The 16456-nt window shown below is 36.0% G+C and overlaps 1 protein-coding gene across 9 annotated transcripts in view; it reads right to left on the bottom strand.

Annotated features, from left to right (window-relative positions):
• Positions 1 to 1770: 1770 nt before the first annotated feature.
• The window catches only part of LOC127877247 (peptide-N(4)-(N-acetyl-beta-glucosaminyl)asparagine amidase-like), a 37170-nt gene continuing 22484 nt past the window's right edge, over positions 1771 to 16456 (bottom strand). The window contains exons 4-10 of one of the 9 annotated variants that reach the window (XR_008048314.1): positions 16118 to 16313; positions 15188 to 15825; positions 13554 to 13642; positions 6921 to 7149; positions 5434 to 5544; positions 3986 to 5016; positions 1771 to 3928 (exon numbers count right to left, since the gene is read on the bottom strand). Coding sequence is in view for 1 of the 9 variants with exons in the window: in XM_052422929.1 (XP_052278889.1) it covers positions 4829 to 5016; positions 5434 to 5544; positions 6921 to 7149; positions 13554 to 13642; positions 15188 to 15825; positions 16118 to 16313 (1451 nt within the window). In the remaining 8 variants the exon portion in view is untranslated. Of the gene's footprint in view, positions 5017 to 5433; positions 5545 to 6920; positions 7150 to 13553; positions 13643 to 15187; positions 15826 to 16117; positions 16314 to 16456 lie in introns of all 9 variants that reach the window. The other 8 variants (XR_008048321.1, XR_008048315.1, XR_008048317.1 and 5 more) reach the window with 8 other exon arrangements.

Here is a 16456-nt window from a genome sequence, read left to right as displayed (position 1 = left end):
AGGAATTGTATTCAAAAACATCTACGCAAATATACCAACATTGGTTTTTGACGGGATTTCAAGTCGGCGTTCTAATAAAGTCCAAGTATTTTGTCAATAATTGTTATTTGGAACTCAATGAACACGGGTTTTTACACTCAAATACATGAGGAAATAAAACCGACCAAAATCCATGAGGTTACTTATTTTCTTTCGAATTTCAATATGCGAATATTTGTGCTACACGAGCGCGTTCAACCCATTTATGTTTATTGGACTCGTAGATCCTTCTAAATTAGATCAATTAATTTGCAAAATTAGGGATGTCTAGTATATTTATTTCTATATTTAGAATATTCTTACAGAAATTCCTTGAAGCAAACTGCGCAGACCCTGATCAGACGCCGCATCCTACGGCGTCTCATCTGGGTCTACGCTGTTTGCCAAGGCCTTTTTCTAGACGCTAGGCGTAAATGGGTTCACAGATACAATGTTTGTACCTAGTGAGCAGTTGAGTTTCGAATATTAATGAAGTAATGAGAAAAAAATCATACGATAAACGTCTTCTATATCGTTCATGTAAACATTGTGAGAATGAAACCTCGTTTGGGTTTTTCTATTATTTAGCAGTGATACATTGAACGACTCATTTCTATTTCTTACCAATATTGTTTTCTAAATTATTATTACTACATATATGTGAAATAAATCTTAGTTATAAAATAGTTTAACCTTTTAAAATGAATCGCGGGCATACTATTATTACTGTAACACTTCGACTTGTCATGTTTTAAACACAAACTTAAGATCCTGCCGTTTATCCAAAGATTATTCGAACTTTTTAAAACTGAATAATACCCATCAATCAAGCCTATTGAGTTGCACATGCAAATGAAGAATCAAAATCACATTGCATTAAACTAAATTAAGTTGAATTTTTTTACCTAGAGAAATCTAATGACTATATTGATAAAGAAAAGAATGACGCGATATGACGCTGCCACAAAGGCAGCCTCGTATACGTGAGCAAACAACTAACACTCTTACCAATAGTATCATAGCAAACAGCTAACACTCTTATCAATAGTATCATAGCAAACAACTAACACTCTTATCAATAGTATCATAGCAAACAGCTAACACTCTTATCAATAGTATCATAGCAAACAGCTAACACTCTTACCAATAGTATCATAGCAAACAACTAACACTCTTACCAATAGTATCATAGCAAACAACTAACACTCTTACCAATAGTATCATAGCAAACAACTTACACTCTTATCAATAGTATCATAGCAAACAGCTAACACTCTTATCAATAGTATCATAGCAAACAGCTAACACTCTTATCAATAGTATCATAGCAAACAGCTAACACTCTTATCAATAGTATCATAGCAAACAACTAACACTCTTATCAATAGTATCATAGCAAACAACTAACACTCTTATCAATAGTATCATAGCAAACAGCTAACACTCTTATCAATAGTATCATAGCAAACAGCTAACACTCTTATCAATAGTATCATAGCAAACAACTAACACTCTTACCAATAGTATCATAGCAAACAACTAACACTCTTATCAATAGTATCATAGCAAACAACTAACACTCTTATCAATAGTATCATAGCAAACAGCTAACACTCTTACCAATAGTATCATAGCAAACAACTAACACTCTTACCAATAGTATCATAGCAAACAACTAACACTCTTATCAATAGTATCATAGCAAACAACTAACACTCTTACCAATAGTATCAGAGCAAACAACTAACACTCTTATCAATAGTATCATAATTTATTTTTTCATCATATGAGCCGCGTTCTGGGAATATAGGGCTTAATGCAAACGTACAGACCGCACAGGCTAATCTGTGATGAAACTTGACGCATAACTATAATTATATGTAATACCTATTATATGTATGTACTTTGTGTAATAAAATATGAAACTACTCACATTTATTAAGCCCAGCTTTCCCAAAACAGGGTTTATATTATTCTTTCACAGAGTGATTTGAGCTAAAACAATTTGTCCAACCAAAGCCATAGTTATGCATCTACACAAAATAAATAATATTCAAATATCAGTCCTTACATTTAAACACATTTATGGATGCATAAAATAAAAAAAATATATAGTAACATAAATTCTAAAAGTAGCTCAAATTTATGGCATTTAAGTAAATGATGATTTTATGTAGCAATCAAATTCAAACAGATATTGACTGGCGCTTAGAATAGCTGCTGTTCAATTAAATGCAAGACCATCGACCAGCACTGAGATTTATTAAATTTGAGTCCAGTAAAAAGTAATGCATATTAAAATGGCAGCCACATTACTAATTTCTGAATAAATGTTATGTTATATAAAATTAATCAAAGAAAACAACAACAGTCACAACCGTAAACACCATAAGAGTCTAGGTGTGTCATGTTTAACCCATTTATGCCTAGTGGACTCTCCCATCCTTTTAAATTGGATCAATTTATATCCAAAATTAGGGATGTCTAGTATATTTATTTCTATATATAGAATATTTCTTAGAAATTCCTTTAAGCAAACAGCGCAGACCCTGATGAGACGACGCATCATGCGGCTTCTCATCTGGGTCTACGCTGTTTGCCAAGGCCTTTTTCTAGGTGTGGCATGTTTAAAACAATAATAAGGAAATATTTTTCCATACATATCACATTTTTTACGACACAAAGTAACAAGACTATTGCCAAGCAATATAAGTCCCCTACCGGCTCCACCATTGTCAGAAATTCCACCATTTTCAGTTGTTTTTTTGCATATTTGTTGCCAAAGCAACCAGAATTTTTGATGTAGGAACAAAATGAAATGACCTGCATAATGTCCATGTTGCCATCTATCCATGTTTCAAGTTTCATGAAAAAATAATAAGAACTTTATAAGTTATCGCAGGATCCAGAAAAGTGTGACAGACTGACTGACTGACAGACAGACGGAGCAAAAACCATCACCGGAAGGGACTAATAAAATAGAGAACATTTATATTTCAAACTATTTTTGACAGTTCTAAAGATTTCAAAATTTTAGTAGTTTTCAACTGTTGTTTATTATACTACTACATACTGCTTTATCACAAAAGAAAATGTGTTGATACAGAACAATGTTTTGACCAGCAAATAATCTACAAAACAGGAAAATGGACTTGGAATAAACAAAAAACATGACTAGTGAATTCTATGAATCTTACACTTCTGATATTTGACCTTGACAAGTATTCTTAAAATATTCAGCCATATTCTTGGACGCTCTTGTTTATGGTACATATATACTTGTGAAATCATTTCATAAGAGACAAAATAATGCTTTCTACAGAAAGTTTTATCTTCTGTTGAGCATGTGTTACCTTGAACCAAAAGATGATCTTGCCTGAGACATATGTCCTCAAAATGGTTGGCACTTTGTTTAAAAGTAGACATTTGTTTCGTAAAGAAAATATTTGTATGTATTACAAAATTGAACTGAATTCTCACTATGCAAAAAGAAGTTGACATTTAACCGTTTCCTCATCAGAAGAAAATTGAAAATGGCTTTTACAACCAGCATAAAACCAGAACAGCATGCGAGTAACTCGCAGTCTGTTCAGGTTTAATGCTGTTTGCTGCTCATCAGTATCTGAGGGTTGGAAATGGAGCCTTTAAACATTGAATCTAGTAAGAGAAGTCTCTAATTAAATTCAATACCGGTATGTGATCTTGATCACAATATGTGACCTTGATGCCAATATGTGACCTTGATCTCAATATGTCAACTTGATCTCAATACGTGACCTTGATCTCAATATGTGACCTTGACCTCAATATGTGACTTTGATCTCAATATGTGACCTTGATCTCAATATGTGACCTTAATGTCAATACGTGACCTTGATTTCAATATGTGACTTTGATCTCAATATGTGACCTTAATGTCAATACGTGACCTTGATTTCAATATGTGACTTTGATCTCAATATGTGACCTTAATGTCAATATGTGACCTTGATCTCAATACGTGACCTTGATTTCAATATGTAGCCTTTATGTCATTATGTGACCTTGATCTCAATATGTGATCTTGATGTCAATATGTGACCTTGATCTCAATATGTGACCTTGATCTCAATCCGTGACCTTGATCTCAATATGTGACCTTGATCTCAATATGTGATCTTGATGTCAATATGTGACCTTGATCTCAATATGTGACCTTGCCCTCAATATGTGACCTTGATCTCAATATGTGACCTTGATCTCAATATGTAACCTTGATCTCAATATCTGACCTTGATGTCAATAAGTGACCTTGACCTCAATGAATTTATGAAGGTATGAACTGAAAACTAATACTATTTCAAATTTATGGCCATTCAGAGATGAGCATTTATCATGTAAATGTTTGCATTGGTAAACAATAATATGTGTCTTGTTCTGAGAAATCTGGTCATAATGCATGTGTGTCAAGTGTCGTCCCAGATTAGCCTGTGCAGTCCGCCAGGGACGACACTTTCCGCCTAAACTTGATTTTCGGTAAGGAGGGACTTCCTTCAAACTAAAAATACCATAAAAGTGGAAAGTGTCGTCCCTGATTAGCCTGTGCGGACTGCACAGGCTAATCTGGGACGACACTTTACGCACATGAATTAAGCCCAGTTTTCTCAGAACAAGACACAAATAAAGCAATATTTAATCCTTCCTGACATTAACAAATATGGAGAAGAAATACAAATGGAATTCACAATAGAGAAAATAAACACAGCAATAAATGATGCCGGTAAATCACAATCACATGTAATAGAATGTCTGGATAAAAACTGTAAATACTCTAGTTAGATGGCTTCTTGGCAGAAAGCTTGAGTTTGACCTCGAAAGGACATGCTGCATCATCCAATGATTGTCTGAAGAGTTGTGTGTGTTGCCAGGCAATATCACCCTCACCGCCAGTCAAGGTCGCAGTCAAGGTGAAACTGGACACACCCACAAGGGCTAGCACATTCTGTAGGGATGGGCCTCCTATAACAAATATCCCAACATTTAATAAAATATTACTATTGATTATCTAGATTTAAGCGAAACCTGTTTTTTTTCTAGTTTAAGCAGTGTTGACCCTGACTTTGACCCAACATACCAAAATACAATCAATATCAAAATCTTCATACAAACCACCTGTGTGACATAAACTGCCCTTCATACCTTCATCTTACAAATCTAAAAACCAGGATTTTCAACTTCTTCGACAACCGAGTTTAAAACGTTGCTCATTTACCACTCTATAAAACAAAATACATTTGACTATTCCTACTTCCTCAGACACATCCTATGGTACCAAATACTAAAATACAACCAGTCTGTAGATAAACAGCCATCTACAATCCATACCTGTGCAGACAGCATATGTATCATCATTGCACAACCATCTAAGAACCTTACCTGTGAGAAGAAAACATGTATCCTCATTGCACACTGTCCAGATCACCCGCCCTGTGTGGTACGTGGCTGTGTCTAATCGAAGCTCAGCAGAGTCTATCACCAACCCACTCTCTGAAGCGCAACGAAATGAAACACGAACTTGCATTATGTCGGTAAAAACTCATAAAGGAAACTGTCTACATAATAAAGAGAATCAAAAGTCCTTAGTCAGGCTATTAAATATAAACCTGTGGAAAGCAGATCTTAAAGTTGAACATTTAAGCCGTTCTCGTTGTTTAATAGTTTGATAAGTTTAATTTGTAACATCTTGGAGATTAAGAAGTTTTGATTTACACAATATTAATAATCATGATTGCTTGCATTAAGCAAATGACGGTCAATAGTTATACATTAACATGCCATCAACATGCATATGTAGATATAGTGTGTTGCAAAAAAAGATAATAATTTAGTAATAAATGCTATTTATTTTTCCATACTTGTGACATCATAAATTATGTCACTGAAATGCATTGCAAAAGCTCAAGGCACATATTATTGCTAAAATCCAACATGGAATCCAAAAAAATCTTCACAGTTACGTCTTAAAAAGTTAACAGCCATACTAAAACAAAACAAGCAAATTTTTTGAATTCATATGCTCCCAAAAAATAAATTTTATTACAGACAGACAGCCAAGGCAAACAGACCGACAACACCAATTCTATATACCTTCCAATTGGGCTGGGGATAATAACTGGCCCTTCATATTAATGAAGTACTAGTTGGGTATGTACAGAGAGAGTAAACATATGTGTCTTGTTCTGAGAAAACTGGGCTTAATTCATGTGCGTAGTGTCGTCCCAGATTAGCCTGTGCAGTCTGCACAGGCTAATCAGGGACGACACTTTCTGCCCAAACTTGATTTTCGGTAAGGAGGGACTTCCTTGAAACTAAAAATACCATTAAAGCGGAAAGTGTCATCCCTGATTAGCATGTGTGGACTACACAGGCTAATCTGGGACGACACTTTACTCACATGTATTAAGCCCAGTTTTCTCAGAACAAGACACATATGAACCTTCCTCTGGGAATAGCAGACTTTGCATGTGAGTAAAGTGTCGTCCCAGATTAGCCTGTGTAGTCCACACATGCTAATAAGGGTAGACACTTTCTGCTTTTTTGTCATATCTTTAGCTGAAATCTGTGTGAGGCGACACTTTTCCAACATGCATTATGCAGTGATTTTTTTACCTGCGAGTCCTGCGTCCTGGACTCACAAAAACCTCTGGGGATGCAATGTTTCGAATTATGTGAGTCCCAAAAATGCATGGAAATTTCACAAAAATATATATTGCTTAATATTTGGACTCATTCTTTCAATGCGGGGACTCATAGATTTGCAAGGTATTGAGTCCCAGGACTCAGATGATAATATTTGTAAAAATATCACTGATAATGCCCCATTTTTCAAGAGCCAGGCTAAAATAATAGGTCAAACAAACTACCTTTGAAATCAAATTTCCATGATATTTCTCCTTTATCTGTCTTTTCTGTCCTAGCAAGATAGACCATTTTCCAGTCATGTTCTTCTTTGCGAAAAATGTTGCTGAACTCATGCACAAGTGTTTGGAATCCCTTCGTTTTCTTCATGAGGTCAGAATTTCTAGTATACTCGTTCTTGGCACATGAGTAAGATACATGAAACCGCTGTTGAGTAATTTCTTCTGGGGTCGGCTGCAAAGAATAACAGGGAATCTCATTTCCTTCACCAAATTATCCAATGCAAGGATTTGTTTAACTTCTTTATAAAGTACTAGAAAACGGCACTTATCCAATTAGGAACAAACTACAAATTTCCCAATTGCTGTCAAAGTTTGTTTCTCTATGGCTTGAGAACCAAAGTAAATGTAATTTTGACATCTTGACAACATCAACTTTAAAGTATTGAGGAGCAAAAACTTGATTTCTTGTTTGCTACAGCAGCCATCTTTTAAATGTTTTAAGCATGTGCGCAAAGTATCGTCACAGATAAGCCTGTGCAGTCCACGCAGGCTAATCAGGGACGACACTTTTGGCCTAAACTGGATTTTTGCTAAGAAGAGACTTTCTTTAAACAAAAAACAAATCATAAAGTGGAAAGTGACATCCCTGATTAGCCTGTAAGGACTGCCAAGGCTAATCTGGGACACACTTTACACACATGAATCAAACTCTTTTTCACAGAGCATATGTTGAAGACAGTCATGCCATGGTACAAAAAAAGAAAATCACAAAAGCTTGCCATAATAAGCTATATCACTGATTTTAATAACTATTTGAATTAAAACAGGACTTGGATATATTGCACACAAATACAGACATGAAGACATCTATTGGCGTATACGTTGCAAACAATTGTGGTATCTAAAATAATGTTATGTTAGGAAAAATATATATAGTCAATCTAGGCTAATAATTATGACTAACTTATGATAATGTATAACAAATTGTTTCAGTAGAACCTTACAGACACAGAACCTTGTATAATGTTCATTATGAAACCTTGAAAACAACTCTATAGGAACAAACCAATGGTAAGCACATAATGTTTTCCCCCTTAGAAATGAGCTGCCTCAGAAAGGGAAAGTTTAAAACATCAACCTGTAAATAATTAGGTCAAACAAAGAGAATAAGAGATGCCCTGCAACTCCTGACACATCATATTGGTATAAAGGATGAAAGGTCAAATAAGTAAAAAACACTTCTTGCTGTATACTATCTGATTGTCTTTATCATAATATGAAGTAATTCGATATTAAGTTTGAGATAAACAGTATCACTAGAAATTGCGTTGTTGTGCTATCACTATCAAAGTTGTAATCATCATCAGAAAGCATAAACATGAACATTGTTAAAATGCTGCACTAAAACAAACATTTAGGCCGTGCTCTGTGAAAATGGGGTTAAATGTATGTGCCTAAAGTGTCGTCCCAGATTAGCCTGTGCAGTCCTCAGGATCAAGATGGTGACGTCAATGCCAAGACAGGTACTTTTTGCCATTTCATAAGCATGGTGACCATGTTTATAAATGACAAGACCCATTTTCAAACATTTTGTGAAAATGTATTAATAAACATGATATATGTTCATAGGGTAGAGACGCCCCCCCCCCCCCCCCCTCACTCCACTTTTGTCTCAAAACTCAACATACATAAACAACTCAGCCTTTATATAAAAGTCATGCAAGTAGACTCATAGACCAAAAAATAAGTGAAATATCTGAAAGTGTTTATAAAATAATTCCAGAAAATTGTCCAAGGCTCGTAACTTCGTAAAAAACCAATTTACCAGAACCAAAATCAAAGCTGTTCAGTAGGTCATGTTGATAGATAGAAAAGCGCAAAGAAGGTAAAAATTTATCTAAATGTGTAAAATTCTGGAAATGAACTTAAAAAAAACAAACAAACTTATTCCTAGACCGGTTACTTTGTAAAAAATCAAAGGACCGTAACAAAACTCTATTGAGGTAAATATCTTCAAGTGTTCAGGTAAAGAGTCAGGATAAAAGTAATAGTGGAGGAAATTTCTACATTTAAGTCCAAGGCACAGAACTTCGAAAAAATCAATTGACCAGAAAACGAGAGATGTGTTTGTGAAACACTATGCCCCCCAAATATATTTGACCTTTGACCTTGAAGGATGACCTTTACCTTTCACCACTCAAAATGTGCAGCTCCATGAGATACACATGCATGCCAAATATCAAGTTGCTATCTTCAATATTGCAAAAATTATGACCAAGGTTAAAGTTTTGGGACAGACAGACACACATATACAATGGCAGACAGACAGGCCTAAAACAATATACCCCCTCTTCTTTGTACGGGGGCATAAAAACAAAGTTCCTAAATAGAATTCCGTTTGGAACGTATTTTTCGACACAGAATTCTACAATCTGTCTTCTTTTCTATAATCTCATTGTATTAATAATGAAATCATTCTTTTTCAATATTTTTTTCAGGTTAATGTTGTTTGTTTTTTTTAAATTAATCCCTATGCATATTGACGAAATGAACACAAACAGTTCACTATATATCATTTTGCATCAAATCACATCCCACCATTTCACATGAATTGATTATCTACAACCTTTGTGATGCACTCCAGACAAATACACAATCGTTCTTGCATATACCAAAAAAAACCTATTTTTCACATGTGCATATCTGCACATACAAAACTTGTTATTAAATCCATAACTGGCAAGGACAGCCAAAATATGCAAAGTCAGTTTGTTTCTGGAGAAAAAGTCCTGGATTCTGATAGTCCTTTTACCTAGATCTGGATCAATTTCAACTGTCCTGGGCACTTCCTAGCAAACAAGAGGGCCATGGGCCCTAAGGCGCTCACCTGAGACCCCAAAGGAACTAAACTATTCTGGGAAGGTTGAGTTCAAAATAATAAAAGTACATCATGAATCATAAATATTATCATAAGGTTCACAAGAAGAAATTTGCTTGCCCCTGCAAACCATGCTCTTCAGAGCACCAGAACCATTTTTTAAACTAAATCAAGATATTATAGGAACATATGTTCTCAGCACGTTTCATTAAGATTGAACTAAAGTGTGACTTACAGAAAGTTCACAATGTTTCACTATAGCCATGAAAGAAATCTGCAACACACCTCAGGGCCTTGCTTTTAAACAAACTGGAACTATTTTCAGACACACCTTGCCATGATATTTCCAATTATAACAACAATCAACCCTATTTAAAACACAGATCTTTGATATTCACACCAAAACTACCGACATTATCAATAAACTGTGTGCAATTACAATTTGTTTTCCACTCATATCAGTCTGAAGGTCTTTGATGTGAGTTCCCAGCTGGGGAATATTTTAAGGGACTTAAAAAAGGGCATTTAAGCTGCAAGCCTGTTACACATTACCATTTTAAAAGGCATCAATGAATACTACTGAACCAGAACAATTCAGGCACAGTCTATAGAGAATTAATTAGTAGCTGATAAGCTGGTGGCTGAATGGGTTCAATAGAAGAGATAAGAGTGCATTCCTGATAAGCCATGCATTCATGACTGGACGTCAAACACAATTCAAGGTATATACAGTTGTTTCTCCCGCCAGGTAATTTTCTGTGAAATATATATTATAACTTGAAATTTGGAGAATATTTAAAAATGGGTTTTCAGATGGCATAAATATGTCTGTTGCACTTTATCCCCAACCAATTATCATCATTATAATCCTCTTTAGAAAAAGAATAGAAATAAATAAAACAAATTAATACAATTTAAATGTATATCTTATAGGCAGAATTAATATTCAGATGGCTGCATGGAGATCATAAATACCATAATATGCATACATTTCATTCATAGTGTACATATAAAGCCATTTAAGGAAAACTACCCTGTCCCGTAGCAGCCATGTTTTTCAACAGACAGTAACCATTAAGAAACTCTGCCTAGATATCATAAAAACAAATGTTGTGAATAAGTTTCATGAAGATTTGACTACAAATATGACTTCTAGAGTGTTAACACGGTTTTACTGTAGCCATATAAGGAAAACTGCCCTGCTCCTGGCGGACAATGTGTTTCAACAAGCTGGAACCATTTGGAACTCAGCTGAGATATCATAAGAACTTAATGTTCTGAATTATTTTAACCCTTAAAGCGCTGGAGCTGAATTTTAAAGGCCTTTGCAAACAGTTTGGATCCAGATGAGACGCCACAGAACGTGGCGTCTCATCAGGATCCAAACTGTTTGCTATTCTGATAGTATTCTTTGAAAAAAATCGAAGAAAATGCTAATTTTAGAAATTCTGCTGACGACATTTTAGCAGAAGACAAATTACCCAGCATGCAAAGGGTTAATGAATATTGGACTACAAATAAGACTTCTAGAGTATTAACAAGGTTGTACTATAGCCATGTTAGGAAAACTGCCCAACCCCCTGGCGGCCATGTTAATCAACAGACCGCACCCATTTTCAAACTAAGCTGAGCTATCATAAGAACAAATGTTTTTACCAAGTTTCATGTAGATTGGAATATGAATTCTACAGTACTAAGAGTGTTAACAAGGTTTCACTATAGCCATATATCAGCTGAGTACTCAAATGGTTCCGGTCCTTTGAAAACATGGCCTCCAGGGGGCCCGGCTTGATACTCCATCTACATCCAAAAAGCAATCATGAATAGGAAGTGGATTGTATAACATATTCATGTAAATGTGAAAACTGTTTGTAGATTGCATGTTTCTACTGCGAAAAAGTTTCAGGCCTATTGGCTGGACATTTTACATTAAAATTAATTGGTCCCTTACAAAGATAAGCTAAGGTGAAAAGCTCCAACCACTAAATCTAATGGCCTAACAGTTAGAAAACCTAGATATGCTTAATAACACAAATGTGGCGTCTATGCCTAAAGTTATCCCCCGCCAGAGGCGGAGGGATATTGTTTTGGCGTTGTCCGTCCGTCCGTCTTTCCATCCATCCGTCCATCCGTCTTTCCGTCTGTCTGTCTGGCACTTTTGTGTCCGGAGCCATATCTTGGAAGTGCTTTGTCAGATTTCATTGAAACTTGGTATAAGTATATAAATGGATAAGAGGATGATGCACGCCAAATGGCATTGTAACCATCTGTTAATAATGGAGTTATGGCCCTTTGTATCTTTAAAGTATGCTTTTTTAGTGTCAAATATAACACTTTTGTGTCTAGAAGCATATTGGACGGGGGATATCAATTCAACGAATTTGCTTGCTCAAGCGTCATTTTCATCCCCTATTACATTGGTAAAAGGATTTTGTCTCATTAATTTATTATTCAAATGCAAAAACTATTAAGTTTAAATATCATTAACACATTTATGCCTAACGTCTAGAAAAAAGGCCTTGGCAAACAGCATAGACCCAGTTGAGACGCCGCATGATGCAGCGTCTCATCTGGGTCTGCGCTGTTTGCTTAAAAAAAATTCTGGAAGAAAAATTCAAAATAATGAAATAAATACACTAGACATCCCTAATTTTGGAAATAAATTGATCCAATTTAGAAGGATGGGAGAGTCCACTAGGCATAAATGGGTTAACTATCCATGTCCTGTATTTTGGTAAGTTAAAGGCTTGCATAAAAACAATCCATCACGTTACTAAGTGTAATGGTGTATAGTAGTAAATAACACTTCTACAATGGTATGTAATAAATAACACTTCTACAATGGTATTTAATGATTTTTTACAAAAATATTAACATAAAATTGTTCCCACATGTATTTGACACAAAATAGCGTTTAAATTGGGATTTCAGTAATTTATACATTCTTTTGGACTCTGAGTGGTTAATCAAATTCCAGATGTTATTCCAAACAAATGTGATGTTAATAATATTTAACATTACTAACAGGACATTCTTTTCTGTAAAGCCTTCGGCTTTTGCATGTATACTGAGCATATCGTCGTGAGGATACAAGAAGATCCGCATTTTAAACCACGCACTGAAAACGTCATGTGAGCAGTTTATCCAACCGGAAGACAACCCGTTTTTATCATTCTTCGTTTTGGCGTGGTGCGAGGTGGTCGCTTCGGAAAGTAATTATGAAATTTTGTTGTGAAATTTTGTGTATTTCCATATTAACCGTTACGAGTTGCAATTTTATTTCAACTGCCTTGCTAAGGATGCTGTCCTAGCATTAGTTTTAATCCCTATGCGTCTCCAGTATCAACTGTTCAACTCCCATCAATTTAAGATCAGCCTTAGTAAATATAATACTAAAAACACTTCTCAAATTTGAAGCATTTCTTAGCAAAACATTCACAACACTCATTTTCCAATTTTAGTCAAAACGCCGCAAATTTTCCAAATCCAAAGGGACACTGCCAAATTCCCAAAATGGTGAAAAAACACACTGGACAGTCAAACTACTATATGCCACCCTACCGGGGGGCATAAGAATGTTCTGGGCAAATTTCATATTGGTTGAACAAAAAAGTGACTCATAGAGTCCGCAAGCTTTTTTTTTATAAATTTGCCTTATTTTCAGACAATTAAGGACAAATGTTCTGGCTAAGTTTCATGAAGTTTGAGCTATAAATGAGCTATAAATGCAATTCAGTATCCACATTCTGCTTACATACGTTGAAAATGTATTGCTGTGGAGGTGAGTCAGCCCCGCCTCCAATCTCCCCTCTAGCCAGTCTCCACGCCATAGAGCCAGTGGTTCTGCCTGAAAATGGTGGTGTGAGGAAATGAGCAGAGTTCTAGGAGAACTAGGTATAATGCATGTACGTAAAGTGCATTCCCAGATTAGCCTTTTGGATATTCAGGGACGAGACTTTCTGCCTAAACTTGATTTTTGCAATGAGGAGAATTCTTTCCATCTAAAAATAACATTTAAGCACAAAGTGTCATTATTGACATTTCATGCACATGCATTAATTCCAGTCTTCTTAGAACAAGGCTCAATAGATCTGCACCTGGTTACATTCTCTTGAAAGTCTAATACATAACATTAACAGTCTCATACAATTACAAAGCATGTTAAATTCAAAGAGTGAAGTACATAAACCAAGTTTCATACATAAAGATGACTCGGCTACACATTATATAAATATAGTTTTTAACCCATTCAAGCCTAGTGGACTCTCCCATCTTTCTAAATTGGATCAATTTATTTCCAAAATAAGGGATGTCTAGTTTATTTTTTCTATATTTAGAATATTTTTCTAACAGAAATTCCTTTAAAAAAAGCGCAGACCCTGATGAGACGCCACATCATGCGGCCTCTCATCTGGGTCTACGCTGTTTGCAAAGGCCTTTTTACTAGATGCTAGGCATAAATGGGTTAAGGTCAACACCGAAACTGAGTTTGCTGTAAATATTATTCAAGCAATATTCCCCATAACAGATTTGTTAATTCATTATATTTGTGCAATTAGGTCACTGAAATGAATATCACAACTAGCTCTAGTATCTTATTAGCATCCAGGAATACTTTCAAGATTAAATAAATAAGGTTCATTATCAATAACTGTTGTGAACATGGAAACCCCTTATAAACAAGAGCTCTTCGGTCAGGCACATATGCCCCCCCCCCCTCAAACCCGGCTTTGAACAAGTGACCCCAACTTCAATAGGGCTCATCAACTATCAAAGGCCAATGCACATGACAAGTATCAAGCCAATGGGTGAATAAGTTGACAAGTTAATGATCTGTAACCATTTCAAACTTAATGTGACCATGACCTTGACCTATCACCTAGTGACCCCAATTTCAATAGGGGCCATCTACTGTCCAGCGCCAATGCACATGAAAAGTATAAAGCCAATCAGTCCCTTTGTTCACAAGTTATTTTTGACCTAGTGACTCCAATTTTAACAGGGGTCATCTTCTGACACAGGCCAATGCACATGGGAAGTATCAAGCCAGTTGTTCAATTTGTTTACAAGTCATTTCTCGGACACAATTTTCAGCCCGACAGACTGACCCACGGACAGCAAAAAAATATACCCCGTCCCTCTCTTCTTTGCAGGGGGCCATAAAAACAACAAACTTAAAATTGATAAGCTTTGTTTGTAAGCAAATGAAAGTTTTGTCCAACCAAATTTATGGCGCTCAATTAACTAAACATATTCCAAAATATATAAGACAGACCAATTTGAATTAAACGGCTATTAAGAATTCAATCAATAAATATATTTATAGAGCTATAAAAAATATATATGTCGCTTTTTATGTTTGACACACAACACACAGAAATAGTAATATTACCAGACAGGTTTTGTCCATCGGCCTTCTTTGGTGTTATCAATTCAACCAGTTCTGCAATCTTTCTCTTTAGCCTCACATTCTGTTTCGCTTCTGGCATTGCACTCCATTTCTGCTTATCCAGGTTATACAACGTATTCACCAGCCAAGATTCTCTACATTCAGTCCTTCTCTTCAAAGTCTCCTCAAAATTTGCACTATACCTCCAAGTGACATCTTCAACATCATCGATTGAAAATGCTATCACATACGTAAGCTTTTTGCCCCAGCCTAGCTCATATAACAGGGGCTTATCACATGCATTTTCACAGGGGTCGCAGTGAACCCACCGCTCCTGGGAGTCCGAATACACTTCTGTCCAGACATGGTCCGTCCAGTCCAGAACATAGCGAGCCTCAAACCCAAGGGCGCGACAGCAGAGCGTGAAGCAGTTGGCCCATTCCCCGCACCGACCTTCCCTGGTTTCCAGCAGCTTTCCAGGGTCGTTGTACCGCACAAATCTCGTGAACTCTCCACACACATCACATCTGTACTTCTCCACACGGTTCCCTTCAAACCTCAAGTCCTCTGGTGTTGGAGCATCGTTGCCATGGAAACTGGTCTTGCCCCCACATTGCCTGCAAGAGGGGGCATCCATCCATCTAAAAAATGAAAGACAGACAATTGTATAGGCTAATACTATCAGTACATAACCAAATAAACATAACACATATTTCACTGAAATAGCATGTCAAGGGAATGTGATTGATAGAATTTACTTTTCTTACAAAGAATGTTTTTGATGTGAGTGTAATATTTGGAAATCTAAGTATTTCTGAAACAAAAAATATATATTTTTTAAATTAATTAATTTAACTTCTGATTCATAATTTTGAAGCATTCATATCAGACAATACAAAAAACAATGACAATACAAAATTTCCATCAATCCACCTAAAAAATGAGTTCTTGAACCATTTTAGAAGAGCAAGCACTAGACAGTCTTTGATGTCAAGACTCTTGCCATTGTCCCCCGACTTGGTGTCATCTACTTCCTTGAGTTGTGTCAGGGTTTCTGCTGCCTCCTCCTGTAACTGCCTTACTGGCATGGTCTGCAGGGCCTTCAACTGCAGTCTCTGGTCTTCATAGGCTGCAACAACAGCATAGACTTTCGTCTGTCATCGTCTTACATTATATGTGTCTTGTTCTGAGAAAACTTGGCTTAATTCATGTGTGTAAAGTGTCGTCCCAGATTAGCCTGTGCAGTCCGCATAGGCTAATCAGGGACAACAC

This window comes from Dreissena polymorpha, chromosome 4, assembly GCF_020536995.1.
Source record: "Dreissena polymorpha isolate Duluth1 chromosome 4, UMN_Dpol_1.0, whole genome shotgun sequence".
Lineage (NCBI taxonomy): Eukaryota > Metazoa > Mollusca > Bivalvia > Myida > Dreissenidae > Dreissena > Dreissena polymorpha.
Note: the sequence above shows the minus strand (reverse complement) of the source record. Positions and strands in the feature narration are given on the sequence as shown.